General features: G+C 44.9%; 1 protein-coding gene across 1 annotated transcript; it reads left to right on the top strand.

The window, feature by feature from the left end:
• Positions 1-7,090: 7,090 nt before the first annotated feature.
• Positions 7,091-7,987, top strand: LOC112589742 (WAS/WASL-interacting protein family member 2-like). The gene has a single exon (XM_025304156.1). The coding sequence runs from the start codon at positions 7,091-7,093 to the stop codon at positions 7,985-7,987; it is 897 nt and encodes a 298-aa protein (XP_025159941.1).
• The last annotated feature ends 8,329 nt before the right edge of the window (positions 7,988-16,316 follow it).

Genomic DNA, 16,316 nt, shown 5'->3' with positions numbered 1-16,316 from the left:
AGCGAGCTTGATCTTGCATGTTGAAATCGCCAGCTTCGAATCTTCGATACCATTTTCGAAAACTGTCTGGTGAGTGACGCAGGCATCTCCATATACTGAGAACATCTCATTCAGGGTCTGCGAAGCCGTGAAGACACGTTTAAAGCAATATAGCATCACATGACGAAAATCGACTTTTTCGATTCTCCATTTTCAAACTGATTTCTGACGAAATAGTTGCACTTAGGAAAATCTGCGAAGTTTCCTTAGCCGGGCTCATAGATCCGGGAATGCTTTGTTGACAAACAAAAATCGTTTAGAGCGCCCTCGTTCTACTGATTACATTGAAATGTGGAGGCGCGCGAAATTTGAAACGAACTCCGAATAACCTAATAACATTACTTTTTCTGTTTATTTATTATGATATATTATAAAATATATCACGTTCTATTTCAGTAACATGGGTTCTTGAAGTAATGACAGTATATAATTTGTCTTACAGATGGTGAAGATATATGCGAGTATAGATACCAGTGACGTGAGAATGACGACGAAGAATGCGTTGTCAATGACGAATATTGAACATGTGTCGTCAAACATGTACATATTACAATTTATCAATAACATGATGATGAGAATATTATGTAAAAGCTCGGAAAGTTCGGAAAGTTTGGCGTTCGAAACAGTTTAAATTAATGATAACTAATTGGGCTAAGACATTAGAATACATAATAATGCATAAATGCTATAACGGAATATTACGTGATTGTACACACATAAATTTTCCGAAAGATTCTCGTACACTTCTTGCACTTCCAAGAACAACTTGTATTAGTAATATGGGCAATGGATATTACTATCATGCAGGATAATTTACTAAAGCCTGTACAACAGACAATAATAGAACGACTAAACTTAAATCATACGTTTAATGATGTTATCCATGGTTCTTATATAATATTGATGGTGCGCCATAGGATTATCAACTTTGAAAAAATTATTATGGCCTATCCTGTGTATGGATTGATAATTAAGGCGAGTTAAAGTCGTTGCGTATTTATTATGGAATTGGTAGACCTGACAATGTCAACGAATATCTAGTCCTCCTTATTAATGAAATTGTACAACTTGTTCACAATGGATATAATTACAGGACAAAGTGTAACAATATCAACAATAAAAGCTTTCGTGTGCTCCAGTCGAAAGGCATTTCTCTTAGTGTAAATGTAAAAATATCATTCAGGAATAATAGTTGTTCCTAAATGCACCCATGAAGGGTTACTAAGCACAGAAATCGGATATGCTTTCCAAACATATATCATTCTCATCATAAGGCGTCGAAGAGACGCAAAATTTAGAAATCTGCATATACTGAAGGAATCATCACACCAAGTCGGGACAACACCTGTCTCTTCGAACTGAAATTTCCTAATTCTTTTAATATTCAATGTCAAATCGTGGTATTAGATAGTTATCGCATCATTGTATATTTTGGTGTTGGTGAACACGTCTTATAATACTATCGGCAATAGGTCCTTAAAGGACCACGTATCGCTTCGATTCATCCATCTTTACAAAAAACAGAAAATTTCCACTTAAACTTGAAAAGTATTTTGAACATTTTACCAAATGATTTGTAAAAACGATCTAGAGTCATTAACGCATTGCATAAGTTGGAACAAGCAACGGAATTTCGGACATTTTTTACTTATATAGGGGACCTTGTAGTTTTGAAAGATATTGTAGCTTGCAATGTTTACGACCATTTCATTATGTTGCATGCAGCTATAACAATTTTTAATGATCCAATATTGATAAAGGACGAGAAAAATTAGAATCAGCTTTCATTACCGTTTTTACGAACTTTTGTTACACAATTTGCAAACATATATGGTCCTTGAAAACGTTACCAATAATGTTCACAATCATTTATGTGATCTCATTTTATTGATTGAGTTTAAGAATTTTTTTAAAGCTACCCTTGGATTCATTAAGTTCTTTCCATTTGAAAAAGCAATATATCTGTACTATAAAAAATATTGCCTACGTAAAGGAGAAACGCCTTTACAGCAAATTGCGCGAAGATTTGAAGAACGTTAGTGATTACAATTTTCGAAACTTATCCCGTACAAGATCGCAACTCCATCTAGATTTAGGAAAAAACTTATTGTCATATATGATAACAAATACATACAATGCGAATTCATATATTAAAAAACACCTATCTATTCACTTAATTGTCTGACAAGAAAAAATGATTGTGTAATGCTCGAGATGGAACTATTATTACTGTAAGAAGTTTTGCAATTTGGACACTTGAAATAGTTGCAATAGGACGAAAATTAAAACCTCAGCAAGTCTTATAATAATTAATCCATACCGGTCCGACTCGTTGACATACAATTGTTTTAAGATAAGAATAACCCAGTATGCACGTTGGAAACTGTAATGCTATTTATTAAAAAAATGTTTGAGATACCCTATAAATATTTAGATTATTAGAAATTGCATAGTAGTTTTAACCTATACTGCGCTCAGACCGGCCTCAGGAGGTTGATGAAACGCTTCTTATGGATCTCGTGCACGAAAATCCTCGAGTGACAGTTAGAGAACTCGCCGACACTCTGCACAAGTCTGTTTCCACTGTGCATGACCATCTGAAGAAGCTAGGATTCTCAAGTCGACTGGATTCGTGTGCCACACGAAATTGTAACGACACAAAGATTTTTGTGCCGTTACGCTGACTGCCGCCTAGTAGCACGCGACAGTCAGCTGAGCGCACACCCCCCGACCCGCGCTGACACCGCGCCGAAACATCGCGCTCGGCCGAAGATGCCCGACTACCCGGCAACGACGCTCGGGCACGATCGGCCGCCGAACCGAGCGAGCGGCCCCGCCGAAGTTATTCGGCAAACGCCGCATAATCACGATTAATTCCGATTAAAAAGGAATTAACTCCGATTAAGGGCGAAGAAAACCGAAGCCCCAAAATCTCGGGTATATAACCCCGGCAGATTTTGACAAGAGGAGAGTCTCCAGAGTTCCGTCTCCACGGCTAGTTCTTTCCAAGAGAGGATCAACCGAGAAGCTTCTGCCGAAATTCGTAAGTGAGTTACCCGGCCGTCTACGACGGTGATTAATAATACCTGTTCTTTGCGCTATAAAGATCGGACGGCGAGTTTGCCGTCGCTCCGGTGTGTTCACCGGAACGATCTTCGTTCGAACCGTCTTTGCGATATTTCGTGCCGTCTCCGCGATATAAGGATCGGACGGCGAGTTCGCCGTCGCTCCGGTGTGTTCACCGGAACGGTCTTATTTTGTGCCGTCTTTGCGATATTTCGTGCCGTCTCCGCGATATAAGGATCGGACGGCGAGTTCGCCGTCGCTCCGGTGTGTTCACCGGAACGATCTTATTTTGTGCCGTCTTTGCGATATTTCGTGCCGTCTCCGCGATATAAGGATCGGACAGCGAGTTCGCCGTCGCTCCGGTGTGTTCACCGGAACGGTCTTATTTTGTACCGTCTTTGCGATATTTCGTGCCGTCTCCGCGATATAAGGATCGGACGGCGAGTTCGCCGTCGCTCCGGTGTGTTCACCAGAACGATTTTCTGTTGTGCTGTCTTTACGATATAAGGATCGGACGGCGAGTTTGCCGTCGCTCCGGTGTGTTCACCGGAACGATCTCACGATATCTCTTTCATAATTTCACCAAATAGGACGCCAGGAAGGCCAGAGCTGATCAGCTGGGAGTTGACGCGTCGGTCCAGCACCCCCGGAATCCTCCCATCGCCCGTACCCCTCGACCCCCGGGGCGACCAACGCCGCGGCCGAGGACAAAAGCGAGCGCGACGTGTCGCGACGCGTTCTTGCGCCGTTTTTTTTCAACCCGTCGTCAAGTCGCGTGCCGAATCACGCAAACTAGCGCTTTAAACCACACCGGAATACACATCGCGCGGTCACTAATCAGCGGCTCGACCCTCATTGCGGGTCAAACGCCGGCTGAACTAATTACCGAAAGTAAGCTCCAAGCAAATCGCTCACCAACCACGGTGACCCCGCGGGGCTCGTAGTATCCGCGGAAACGATTCACGCACTCCTCTAACACCCAAACATTGGGACGTCGCGCCGCAACACGCGGTCGCAGCGTGCGACCAAATAAAGACTTATTGTGTTATACTTATTTTGTCTTCCTTTATTGACACATACACACACCACACACACCTTCACCTGAAAATCTTTCCTGTGGTCGGCTCGCAAACCGCGATCCAAGCCACAGGGCCGGATCTACCCGAAACAACCGAGCCTGGAGGCACGACCGTTACATGGCGATCCTGCCAGGATCCGGCAGTTAAAGGGAAGGTGTGTGTTGCACGATAAGTGGAGACAAGGGAACCAACGAAACTCAAGATGAGTACCGCCCCAAGAGCCTGGATACAAGAGCTCAATAAGGCGGAAATTGGTCACCGACTCGGTCAGTATGGACTGGACACGAGCGGCACTATCGATGACCTCCGACGACGCCTCCGCCGTTTCGTGACCGAGAACCCCGGATTATTCCTCACCCGACCTACCGACCGACGGGTGCTTAGCCCCCTTCATATACCCAGTGCCGCCAGCACGGAGGACGAACAAATACCAGGATGGGATCCGGCGGACAAAGCCCCCACCGACGCAGAGGCAATCCATGAAATCCATAAGTGGGATTGCAAGTTTACAGGGAAGGACCCGCTTAACTTTTTAGAACGGATTGATGAGCTCCGTGTCTGCTATGGGCTTACCACCAGACAGCTGTTTTGGGGAATTCCAGAGATGCTGCGGGGAGAACCGCTACTCTGGTATCGGAACCACCGTCCTGGCTGGCACAACTGGGACGATTTCTGCGCTGCTTTCCGCGAGCATTATCTACCGCCTCGATACCGCGAGGAAATGCGACGCCAAATCGTCGAGCGTCGACAACGGCCCCACGAATCATATAGAGAGTATGAAAATGCACTACTCACCTTGATCCGACGCAGTGGCGACGACGACGAAATAAATAATACGCTGGGCCGTCTATACGATAATCTAGACCCAGGCTATAAAATGTTCCTCGGAGCCTATGAGGCACGGGATATCAAGGACCTCGGCCGGCTAGCCCGCAAATACGAGGAACTGACCCGACAGCAACGCGTCCAGGGGAAACCCCCACGGTTAAGCGGACCCACCGTAGCCACTATGGCATACGATCGCGAGGCATGTTGCTGGCGGTGCAAACAGCCCGGACACCAGCGACAGGAATGCGATCAACCCGCCATTAAGTTCTGCTCGCGATGCGGAAAAGAGGGGGTGCTCACAAAACAGTGCCATCCGCCACCGGGAAACGCGGGCGTGACCGAGGACGGAGCGGACACTCCCCGGTCCCACGCATAACATACACGCCGCGCCCCAGTATAACCGTGCGCTACCAAAATCGCCCTTTTAGGGCACTAATTGACTCTGGAGCAGAAACCTCCCTGGTAAGCGCCGAAAGTTTGAGGCCCGAGGATCAACCCCTCGGACCCAGCTCATGGGTAACCTTAGCCAACGGCACCCGGGTTGCCACCTGCGGGTCCACCCATCTAATATTTTGGGTAGGAACGCAACAGTTCCATCACCGTTTTACGGTCATGGAGAAATTGACCACGCCAATTATTATCGGCATGGATTTGTGGTCCCGCCTCGGACTAACTCTACAACCCCCGCCCCTCCCTACCACCGACCATACCCGTACAGTTGGAGTAGTCGAGGCGTTCAGACAACCAATCGCCACAACAGACGACGAGCAACTACAAGTTTTTCTGCGGTCGGAACTAGGAAAACTCAACACCGTCTCCGGACCTACCTCCGCTATCCAGCACGAAATTCGGTTACGCCAGGGGATCGCGCCGATCAAGCAGCGATACCGACCCCGGAATCCGGCGATGCAACGCATCATTGACGAGGAAGTGCAACAGATGGAGGAGGACGGGGTGATTGAACCGTCCAGCAGTGCCTGGAGCTCCCCGGTGGTACTCGTAAGGAAGAAGGACGGCGGTTATCGATTTTGCATTGACTTTCGGAAAGTCAACGAAGTCACCGAAAGAGATGCATACCCGTTGCCACAAATCACAGCTACCCTGGATAAACTGCGAGGGACCCTTGCCACGTTCTCGTCAAGGACACACGTGGTTACTTACCATGCAGGACCGCTTCACCAAATGGCTGGAAGTCAAAGCACTTCGAGTGGCAACGGCCCCAGTAATCGTGACCCACATCATCGACATCATTATTTATCGACACGGATGCCCGGACACCATTATCTCCGACAACGGCCCACAGTTTAGTGCCAAGGAATTCCAGGAGATGTGCAAAAATTTTGGCATCCGCCACCGCACCACACCTATCTACACACCACAGTGCAATCCCGTGGAGCGTACCAATCGCACTATCAAAACAATGATCGCCCAATATATCGATAAAAAGCATCGCCGCTGGGACGAACACTTGGGCGCCCTCCGATTCGCATTTAATACCGCCCAACATGACGCTACCCGATTCAGCCCAGCGTTCCTGAATCACGGACGCGAACTGGCCCGACCACACCAAGAAGACCGAAGGGACAAACCTCCCGTTCCGCCACCCTCCACCGTGGCGAAGGTACTAACTGAAACACACGAGCTCGTGAAAATGCATCTCGCACAAGCATTTCAACGACAGGAATCTCATTACAATTTACGGAGGAGAGCATGGCGCCCACAACTCGGAGAAACAGTGTGGAAAAAGGAACACCTTCAATCCGACAAGACGAAGGCATTCAATGCCAAACTTGCGCCAAAATATAGCGGACCGTTCACCGTAAAGAAAATACATTCTCCAGTAATCGTCGATTTGAAAGACGAACGAGGCCGAATTTATAAAAACATACACGTGCACGACATGCGCGCCGCACCGAGCAACAAAGACCGAGAAATCAACACGATCACGTTCCCAACAAACGATAACGAACAACGACCAACCAGAAGATTGACCGATCTCCCCGAAGCAAGCCGTAATTTCGAGCCTAACGACTATAAAAGCGGAGAGGATCAGGCATGCGGGACAGTCAATCGTTAATATGGAGCTAGACAACTATATCGACGAGCTGGCCGAGCTTCTGCTCAAAACCGACGACGACGCCGCCGCCGTATGGCGCCGGGTCACGGAGACTGCGGAAAAGGGAAGCCCGCCAGACCGAGGGGGGACCTCTGCCGAGCATCACCCCGAAGATCCGAACGGACCACCGCCAGCACTTCCGGCACCCGCAGCGGCCCCGCCGACGGTCATCCGCGTCTCAACGACCGAACCACCACCGCTGGCACCTATAACCGCCAAGCCCGGTCCTAGCCTCCAGAGGGAGGTCAAGGAACCGACCACCCGGAAAAGGGAGAGTTGGCAAAAGCCCGCACCACCAACGCTCGGACGCCGAATCGGCCGGCCGAGGAAAGGGCCCCAGATTCGCCCAGCGCCACCCGGGCTTGTTGACGTGGCACGAAGACGCGAGATCGAGGCCCCGCACGGAGGCCCCCCTTCCGTCGTCGTATCCACCACGACCACCAGGCGGACTATTCCGGTCATCACGCTCGACGAGCAAGAGGAAGGTTCCTCGACGGCCCCAGCGCCGCCACCTCGCGACATGCCACTACTGGGCGAGGACGAGCCACCAACTCCAATGAGCAACATCCAGCCGGGACCGGTGATCAGGAGTAACGTGCCGTTCAGAGGCACCATGCGACTCCTCCGCGACACCCCGCCACCGCAAGCCAGGGTGCAACCCTCCATCCAGCCACCGGTACAAGGCCCCGCACTACCGCCGCCAGTGCCCATCTTGCTGCCAACCGGCGAAATATGGCACGTGCCATATTTTTCCGTTCGGGTCTCCCGGAAATACCGTCTACGGACGCTGACCGGACGGTGGAGCCTGCGGTTCACGCGCAACGGGCAGTTGCGTACCGCCAACCGTATCCCCGGTTAAAAGCTTCATGCCAGAAGGAAGGAAAACAAGGGAAAAGGGGGGGGGTGGTGTAACGACACAAAGATTTTTGTGCCGTTACGCTGACTGCCGCCTAGTAGCACGCGACAGTCAGCTGAGCGCACACCCCCCGACCCGCGCTGACACCGCGCCGAAACATCGCGCTCGGCCGAAGATGCCCGACTACCCGGCAACGACGCTCGGGCACGATCGGCCGCCGAACCGAGCGAGCGGCCCCGCCGAAGTTATTCGGCAAACGCCGCATAATCACGATTAATTCCGATTAAAAAGGAATTAACTCCGATTAAGGGCGAAGAAAACCGAAGCCCCAAAATCTCGGGTATATAACCCCGGCAGATTTTGACAAGAGGAGAGTCTCCAGAGTTCCGTCTCCACGGCTAGTTCTTTCCAAGAGAGGATCAACCGAGAAGCTTCTGCCGAAATTCGTAAGTGAGTTACCCGGCCGTCTACGACGGTGATTAATAATACCTGTTCTTTGCGCTATAAAGATCGGACGGCGAGTTTGCCGTCGCTCCGGTGTGTTCACCGGAACGATCTTCGTTCGAACCGTCTTTGCGATATTTCGTGCCGTCTCCGCGATATAAGGATCGGACGGCGAGTTCGCCGTCGCTCCGGTGTGTTCACCGGAACGGTCTTATTTTGTGCCGTCTTTGCGATATTTCGTGCCGTCTCCGCGATATAAGGATCGGACGGCGAGTTCGCTGTCGCTCCGGTGTGTTCACCGGAACGGTCTTATTTTGTGCCGTCTTTGCGATATTTCGTGCCGTCTCCGCGATATAAGGATCGGACGGCGAGTTCGCCGTCGCTCCGGTGTGTTCACCGGAACGGTCTTATTTTGTGCCGTCTTTGCGATATTTCGTGCCGTCTCCGCGATATAAGGATCGGACGGCGAGTTCGCCGTCGCTCCGGTGTGTTCACCGGAACGATCTTATTTTGTGCCGTCTTTGCGATATTTCGTGCCGTCTCCGCGATATAAGGATCGGACAGCGAGTTCGCCGTCGCTCCGGTGTGTTCACCGGAACGGTCTTATTTTGTACCGTCTTTGCGATATTTCGTGCCGTCTCCGCGATATAAGGATCGGACGGCGAGTTCGCCGTCGCTCCGGTGTGTTCACCAGAACGATTTTCTGTTGTGCTGTCTTTACGATATAAGGATCGGACGGCGAGTTTGCCGTCGCTCCGGTGTGTTCACCGGAACGATCTCACGATATCTCTTTCATAATTTCACCAAATAGGACGCCAGGAAGGCCAGAGCTGATCAGCTGGGAGTTGACGCGTCGGTCCAGCACCCCCGGAATCCTCCCATCGCCCGTACCCCTCGACCCCCGGGGCGACCAACGCCGCGGCCGAGGACAAAAGCGAGCGCGACGTGTCGCGACGCGTTCTTGCGCCGTTTTTTTCAACCCGTCGTCAAGTCGCGTGCCGAATCACGCAAACTAGCGCTTTAAACCACACCGGAATACACATCGCGCGGTCACTAATCAGCGGCTCGACCCTCATTGCGGGTCAAACGCCGGCTGAACTAATTACCGAAAGTAAGCTCCAAGCAAATCGCTCACCAACCACGGTGACCCCGCGGGGCTCGTAGTATCCGCGGAAACGATTCACGCACTCCTCTAACACCCAAACATTGGGACGTCGCGCCGCAACACGCGGTCGCAGCGTGCGACCAAATAAAGACTTATTGTGTTATACTTATTTTGTCTTCCTTTATTGACACATACACACACCACACACACCTTCACCTGAAAATCTTTCCTGTGGTCGGCTCGCAAACCGCGATCCAAGCCACAGGGCCGGATCTACCCGAAACAACCGAGCCTGGAGGCACGACCGTTACAAAATGAATGAACGGCAGTTGCTGGAACGTGCTGCTTCAACGGCACCAAAAAGAACCGTTCTTGAAGAGGATCATAACAGGCGATGAAAGTTGGATCCTATACAATTATGTTAGCCGCAAGAGGTCGTGGAGAATCAGCGACGCCTCTACGCAAACAGTGGCCAAGCCGGGGCTTCACGCGAAAAAGGTTCTTCTGAGTATCTGGTGGGATTTTAAGGGCGCGGTATATTATGAGCTTCTTCAACCAAACGAGATCATCAACGCAGCGAAGTATAGCCTTCAACTGGACGAACTGAAGACTGCCATCGCACGGAAGCGCCCTGAATTGGCCAACAGGCGTGAAATTGTTTTCCATCATGATAACGCCAGACCTCACGTCGCAATGTCTATCCGTAGGAAGCTGTTAGACTTCGAATGGGACGTTCTTCCTCATCCTCCATATTCTTCTGACCTTGCCCCATCTGACTACTATCTATTTCTTTCTTTAAAAAATTTTCTTCGGGACAAGAAATTCGAGTCTTTGAAAGTCCTCAAAAGTCATCTTGATAAATTCTTCGCCAATAAGAAACATTTATTTTGGAGCAAAGGCATCATGCAGCTTCCTGAAATATGGGCCAAGGTCGTTGAACAAAACGGTACATATTTGCTTCAATAAAGTTCCTCTTTGTGTAAAATATTGCGCTCTTAATTTATTTCAAAAATTTGAAACGAACTTTCCGAACAACCTAATATATTGTATTCACAAATAATCACGTTTACCAAGCACAACTAAAATTCATCTGTTATGTTGTATAACTACCATATTATTCATATTGTTACCTGCTTCAGTATAATAATATTCATCCTCAATATCACATGCATTATTGTCAATGGAGTTTTCATTGTCACTAATGTTTGTACCAGGCTCATTGTGGTGTTGCAAGTGTATGACATTACTTGTGCTTGCTACAATATTACATTATTACCTATACTGTTACACACATATACGTATTTTTCTATACTGTTTCAATATACTTTCTGGCCCATATTCAAAACGCGCATACAACAATGTTACAACACTGACAAGTCAAGTATAGACAATCAGAAGGCTTATAAGCCACTTCTGATTGGCTATATTCAACTTGTTAGTGAGCTGACATGATTGTAAACGCGTTCTATGTATGGGTCTTTGTTTTACAGTTATCGTTACCTTGGAAATTATCATTTGCAACATCCCGTACCCACTGTCCATTTGTGTCTTTGATACCGGATTGTACTTTTGTCAGTAACAACTGTATATCTATTTTTGTTTGTTCCTTAGCAGAACGGTACAAATGTCTTTTGCTTACATGTTTATGTACTTTGCCTTCTTGTGGCATATTTGAGGGAGTTACTTGAATCTTTCTTCTACAATTAGGCACAATATTTATGTATGCATTAGTAGTACTGCTTTACTAACAATTACTAAAATAGTACAAATCTCCAAAGGAGATTACATCTCTGCGGCAGCCCTTGCACATTTTGTGCTGTTTGTATATATATATTTTTATAACATTGTTTTAGATTACATTTTAACCGGCACTTTAATAGCTGATATATTTTCCACCATGTATGGTGGTAGTACAAAACAAATATTTTAACCACTTTTTCATATACATCACATTATTACAGAGAGCACCGTAGTCCACCACTTTTCAACTTCAAAGAATCACACGACGTACCACATGGTTGGTCGAATCCGACCGAAACGAGAATTACGAATTATTATTATTGTTATTTTATGAAAAATATTTTGTCTAAATCAATAAAATAAAATACAGAATTAATCGAGAAAAAAGTAAAGTTAATAACAAGGTCGGTCGAATTCGACCGGAAAAACGCGCCCAGGTGGAAAAATTTGGTTAGGTATATCGAACAAAATGCTCCAAAACCTCGTATATCTGACGCTACGCCGCCTGCAATCTGACGTTGCAGGAATACTATATAAGAACACTACGAAGATAATGTGAATTACGTAGAACTTACTGCTATTATTCTTCCTACGTTTCACGCTCTTTTTTATCCAGCCGTCGAATCTGTGCGTATTCTGTGTACAAAGAGTGGTCTTTATCCGGCGCTTCAAAGCATCTAGTGGATTCTATCAGTAGTCCCGATTTCGGGTGTGTTCGCAAACGTTATACTCTCAGGATACCTTCGGAAACGTTATCGGGTGCTCTTACCGGCACGGACAATATTGGAAATTATGTAATCATAAATGGCAGGCTCGCATATAATATTCCAACTATTAATTTCAAATATTAAAAAAAATTATATTATAATATTTATCATATACGTTTATCTATTATTGATCAAAATATTTATGATATATATTTATATTATATTATTAAAAGATGTCAAAAAATATTTTTCTTTTATAATCATAAATATTTTTCTTAATATTTTCAAAATATATTCTAAATATTTTTTCTACTCCTTTTATATTCTTCATCACATCTTTATCCGAAATATGTATATAATATTTACTACATATTTATGCAAAATATTTTTTCACAATATTTATGAATCTTTCTCATAAATATTTTTCATTAATGCGTGCTGTCTGGGATTCGCCGGAAATTTCGTTCTGGAAACAATGGGGACATCTACAGGATCATGGGCAAGCCAGCGATCGTTCCTTCGATTGATTTTCGCATCGACAGTAAACATTTTTTCGTCAGAAGAAAGCCTGAGGCGTCCGGCAGCATTGTTTCATAAAGAATATAAAAGCAGGTTACAACGCTCAACTCGCTTTGTCCTGGCAGCTTTGGAAAGCATCTGTCTCACTTTAATTGTATAAGACTTGTAGCGGAGGTCCTCCTCGACGATTCGACGCATAGTTTTTTCACTCACACCGACAACGGCCGACAATTTTTGAATCGACTGCCCTTGATCTTCAAAAATCAGTTCCTGAGCCCGTTGAATGATTTCGGGCGTCCTGATAACGCGCTCCTTCGAGTAAGTTTTCCTTGCCGGTATTGCGAAACCTTCGTTGGACTTCTCCAACTCGTTATACTTCGCGACGACATCATACACAATCGATCTTGGGTACCCGAAGAATCAAATGATTTCTGTCGCTGAGCGCCTAGCACGAGCACTTTCGATAATCGTGACTCTTCGATTATACTCCGCACTTGGTTTCAACATTGCGACTGTTTCGAGGTTATGCATGTTTAGTACATGCGTCAAGCTATTTGGACGCTAATCGCGACCTCTCGCAGTAATATAGAACGGCGGGAAATTCAAATTGAATTTTATCCGGATTTTGGCGCCGCCCCCTTTATAACCCAAATTTATCGCGAACAATACGTTGTGTAAAGTGACCTTTACACTAGTAGTGTATTAAAATATTTTTGACTTTTTTGTACTATTGTAAGCAAATATTGAATTTGTTATTATATGTTCAAGACAGCATTATTGTGAAGTTTCTATCAGATTAAAATGAATATTAAATAAACAGTCCAGAAACTTTCACAATTCTGCGTTTAACATAAACACAATATTTGTTTAGAAACTCAGAAAGGCCGAAAATAATTTAGTACTTCTAGTATTAAAAGGAAAAAAGCGCATATGCTTTTACTTAATATATTGAGTTAAGTAAAAAGTTTTGAGCGTTTTCCGCTAGATGGCTTTAGTGAGGTCATATCTCATGATGTATATGTCGCATCTGTTCATTCTATACTGCGACTTAAAGGTGACATAACGCTTTAAAAAAAGTTCTTTGACAGTTTTGTGTTTGGTGAAGCCAGTTGTGTGGTAGAGCGTTCCAAAATGGAGGTAGAAAAAGAGAAAATTCAATATATTCTTCAGTACCACTACGACCAAAAGGAAAAAGCGGAGCAGGTGGCCAAAAAAATTTGTGTTGTTTATGGACTCAATACAGTATCGAATGCAGCAGCAAAGCGGTGGTTCCAACGATTCCATTCTGGTAATATGGACGTCGAAGATAAGACACGCTCTGGTAGGCCAATCGTCGAAAATGTCGATAAAATCATGGAAATCGTCGAGTCGGACCGGCGAGCACTTATTCCATTGCCCAGGAACTGAAGATTAGCCAGAAAACCGTTTGGAACCATTTGCATAAGGCTGGTCTCAAGAAGAATCTCGATGTATGGGTGCCACACGAATTGACGCAAAAGAACCTTTTGGACCGAATTCATGCCTGCGATTCTTTGCTGAAGCGTAACGAAATCGACCCATTTTTGAAGAGGATGGTGACTGGCGATGAAAAATAGGTCACATACGAGAACAACAGGCGAAAAAGATCGTGGATCCAAGCGCGGTGAGCCGGTCCAAATGATCGCCAAGCCCGGATTAACGGCCAAGAAGGTTTTACTGTGTGTTTGGTGGGATTGGAAGGGAATCATCCACTATGAGCTGCTCCCATCGGGCCAGTCACTCAATTCGGACCTACACTGTCAACAACTAACCAGATTGAAGCAGGCGATCGACCAGAAGCGGCCAGAATTGGCCAATAGGAAGGGTGTTGTGTTCCATCAAGACAACGCCAGGCCGCACACACCTTTGACGACGCGCCAGAAACTCCGAGAGCTTGGATGGGAAGTTATATCGCACCCGCCGTATAGCCACGACCTGGTTCCAAGCGATTATCATCTTTTCAAGCATTTGCAAAATTTTCTTGATGGTACAAAACTGATCTCAAGAGAGGCTTGTGAAAATGAGCTGGCCAAGTTTTTTACCAATAGGGACGAGGACTTCTTCAATCGCGGAATTATGAAATTGCCTTCAAAATGGACAAAAGTTATCGAACAAAACGGCGCATATTTGATCTAAATCCGATAACCCTAACTTTGTTAATTTCATCGTCGAAATAAAGAGAAAAAACGCTTAGAACTTTTTACTTCACCCAATACTATAACTTTCTGGTGGGCGCGTATGTAGGCAATGTATCAGCTTATCAATTGTGTAAAGAAAGAAAAAAATCAATTGTAAAAAGAAAGAAATAGTAATCTGTGATATATGTACTAAAACATCTTCGTGCAATGTATATTTTACGTTTATATAGGACACGCTCGTTTTCGTAAGTAAGAAAAGCACGCATGCCATAAATGGCACGACTTTTGAAATATTCACTGATAATCAATTTTCTTAAATAGAAATCTCAATTTTTTATTATATTATCTTTTTCTACCAATTAATTTGAACAACTTTTGTCTGAAACATTTTTTTCTGTGCTTAATAAATTTTGAGATATTTAAGAAAAACTTGGTAATTATTTCACTTTTAACTTACGATATCTCGCTAACTATACGTCGAAAGAAAAAATAGTATTAGACTTTTCTATTTCATTTACTATCAAGAATATATTACTATAATAGTGTCCTAACTTTTGTTAACTTACCGACCTTAGGAAATTTTAAAATTATTAAATTATTAGAAAATTATTAAAATCTAATACAATATTTTTTCTTTCGACGAATAGTTAGCGAGATATTGTAAGTTAAATGATGAAAAAGTTACCAAGTTTTCTTCAAATATATCAAAATATACTAAGCAAATAAAAATGTTTCAGACAAAATGTTGTTTATATTAATTATTAATTATTATTAGTTTATATTAATTAGTAGAAAAAGACGGTGTAATAAGAAATTGAGGTCTCCATTTAAAAAAATTACTTTGATCTACCACGAATTTTGACCTCAAGGTCAAGGTCAAGGTCACTGATGTATTTCCCCTATCCAGACCTAAAACTTTTGTCTTAAACATTTCTTCGCCGACCTCGAAGATTTCAAGATTTTTTAATGCGAAGGTTAAAATGGGACACCCTGTATACAGGGTGCACGATTTATCTGAAGACATTGAAATATCTCGAGAACTATGCATTGGATAAAAAAAAGTGGTTAATGAAAGTTGTTAGCCTCGAAGGGAGACATCCAATGATACCAAACTCGACCTCCCACCCCACCCCCTGGGGGTGGGGGTTGGGGGCAACTTTGAAATTTTAAATGGAAATCCCCATTTTTTATTGCAGATACGGATTCTACGCCACAAAATACGTAAATTTTGTTCGAAACTTTTTTTTTGATTCGTGATAGATGGCGCTGTAATCGCAAAAAATTATATTTTCCGCAATTCTCCAGAAATGATTATTGGATTGAGAAATAAAAAATACCTGTTCAATATTTTTAAAGAACATAATAAAAGTTATTCCCCCCATCCTCTCGGGGTAGGGTGGGTGGTAACGTTCAAATCTCAATTGCATTGTCTTTTATAATAAGCCGTAGTTCGCCATACACCCACAGTGGCGCGTCGAGCAGTTCCCTCTTCGATTCGGGTTCCCATTTCAGATTTGAACGTTACCACCCACCCTACCCCGAGAGGATGGAGGGGAATAACTTTTATTATGTTCTTTAAAATTATTGAACAGGTATTTTTATTTCTCAATCCAATGATCATTTCTGGAGAATTGCGGAAAATATAATTTTTTGCGATTACA

Source organism: Harpegnathos saltator, unplaced genomic scaffold, assembly GCF_003227715.2.
Source record: "Harpegnathos saltator strain DR-91 unplaced genomic scaffold, Hsal_v8.6 scaffold591, whole genome shotgun sequence".
NCBI lineage: Eukaryota > Metazoa > Arthropoda > Insecta > Hymenoptera > Formicidae > Harpegnathos > Harpegnathos saltator.
The sequence above is the reverse complement of the archived record's forward strand: the minus strand, read 5'-3'. Positions and strand labels throughout refer to the sequence as shown.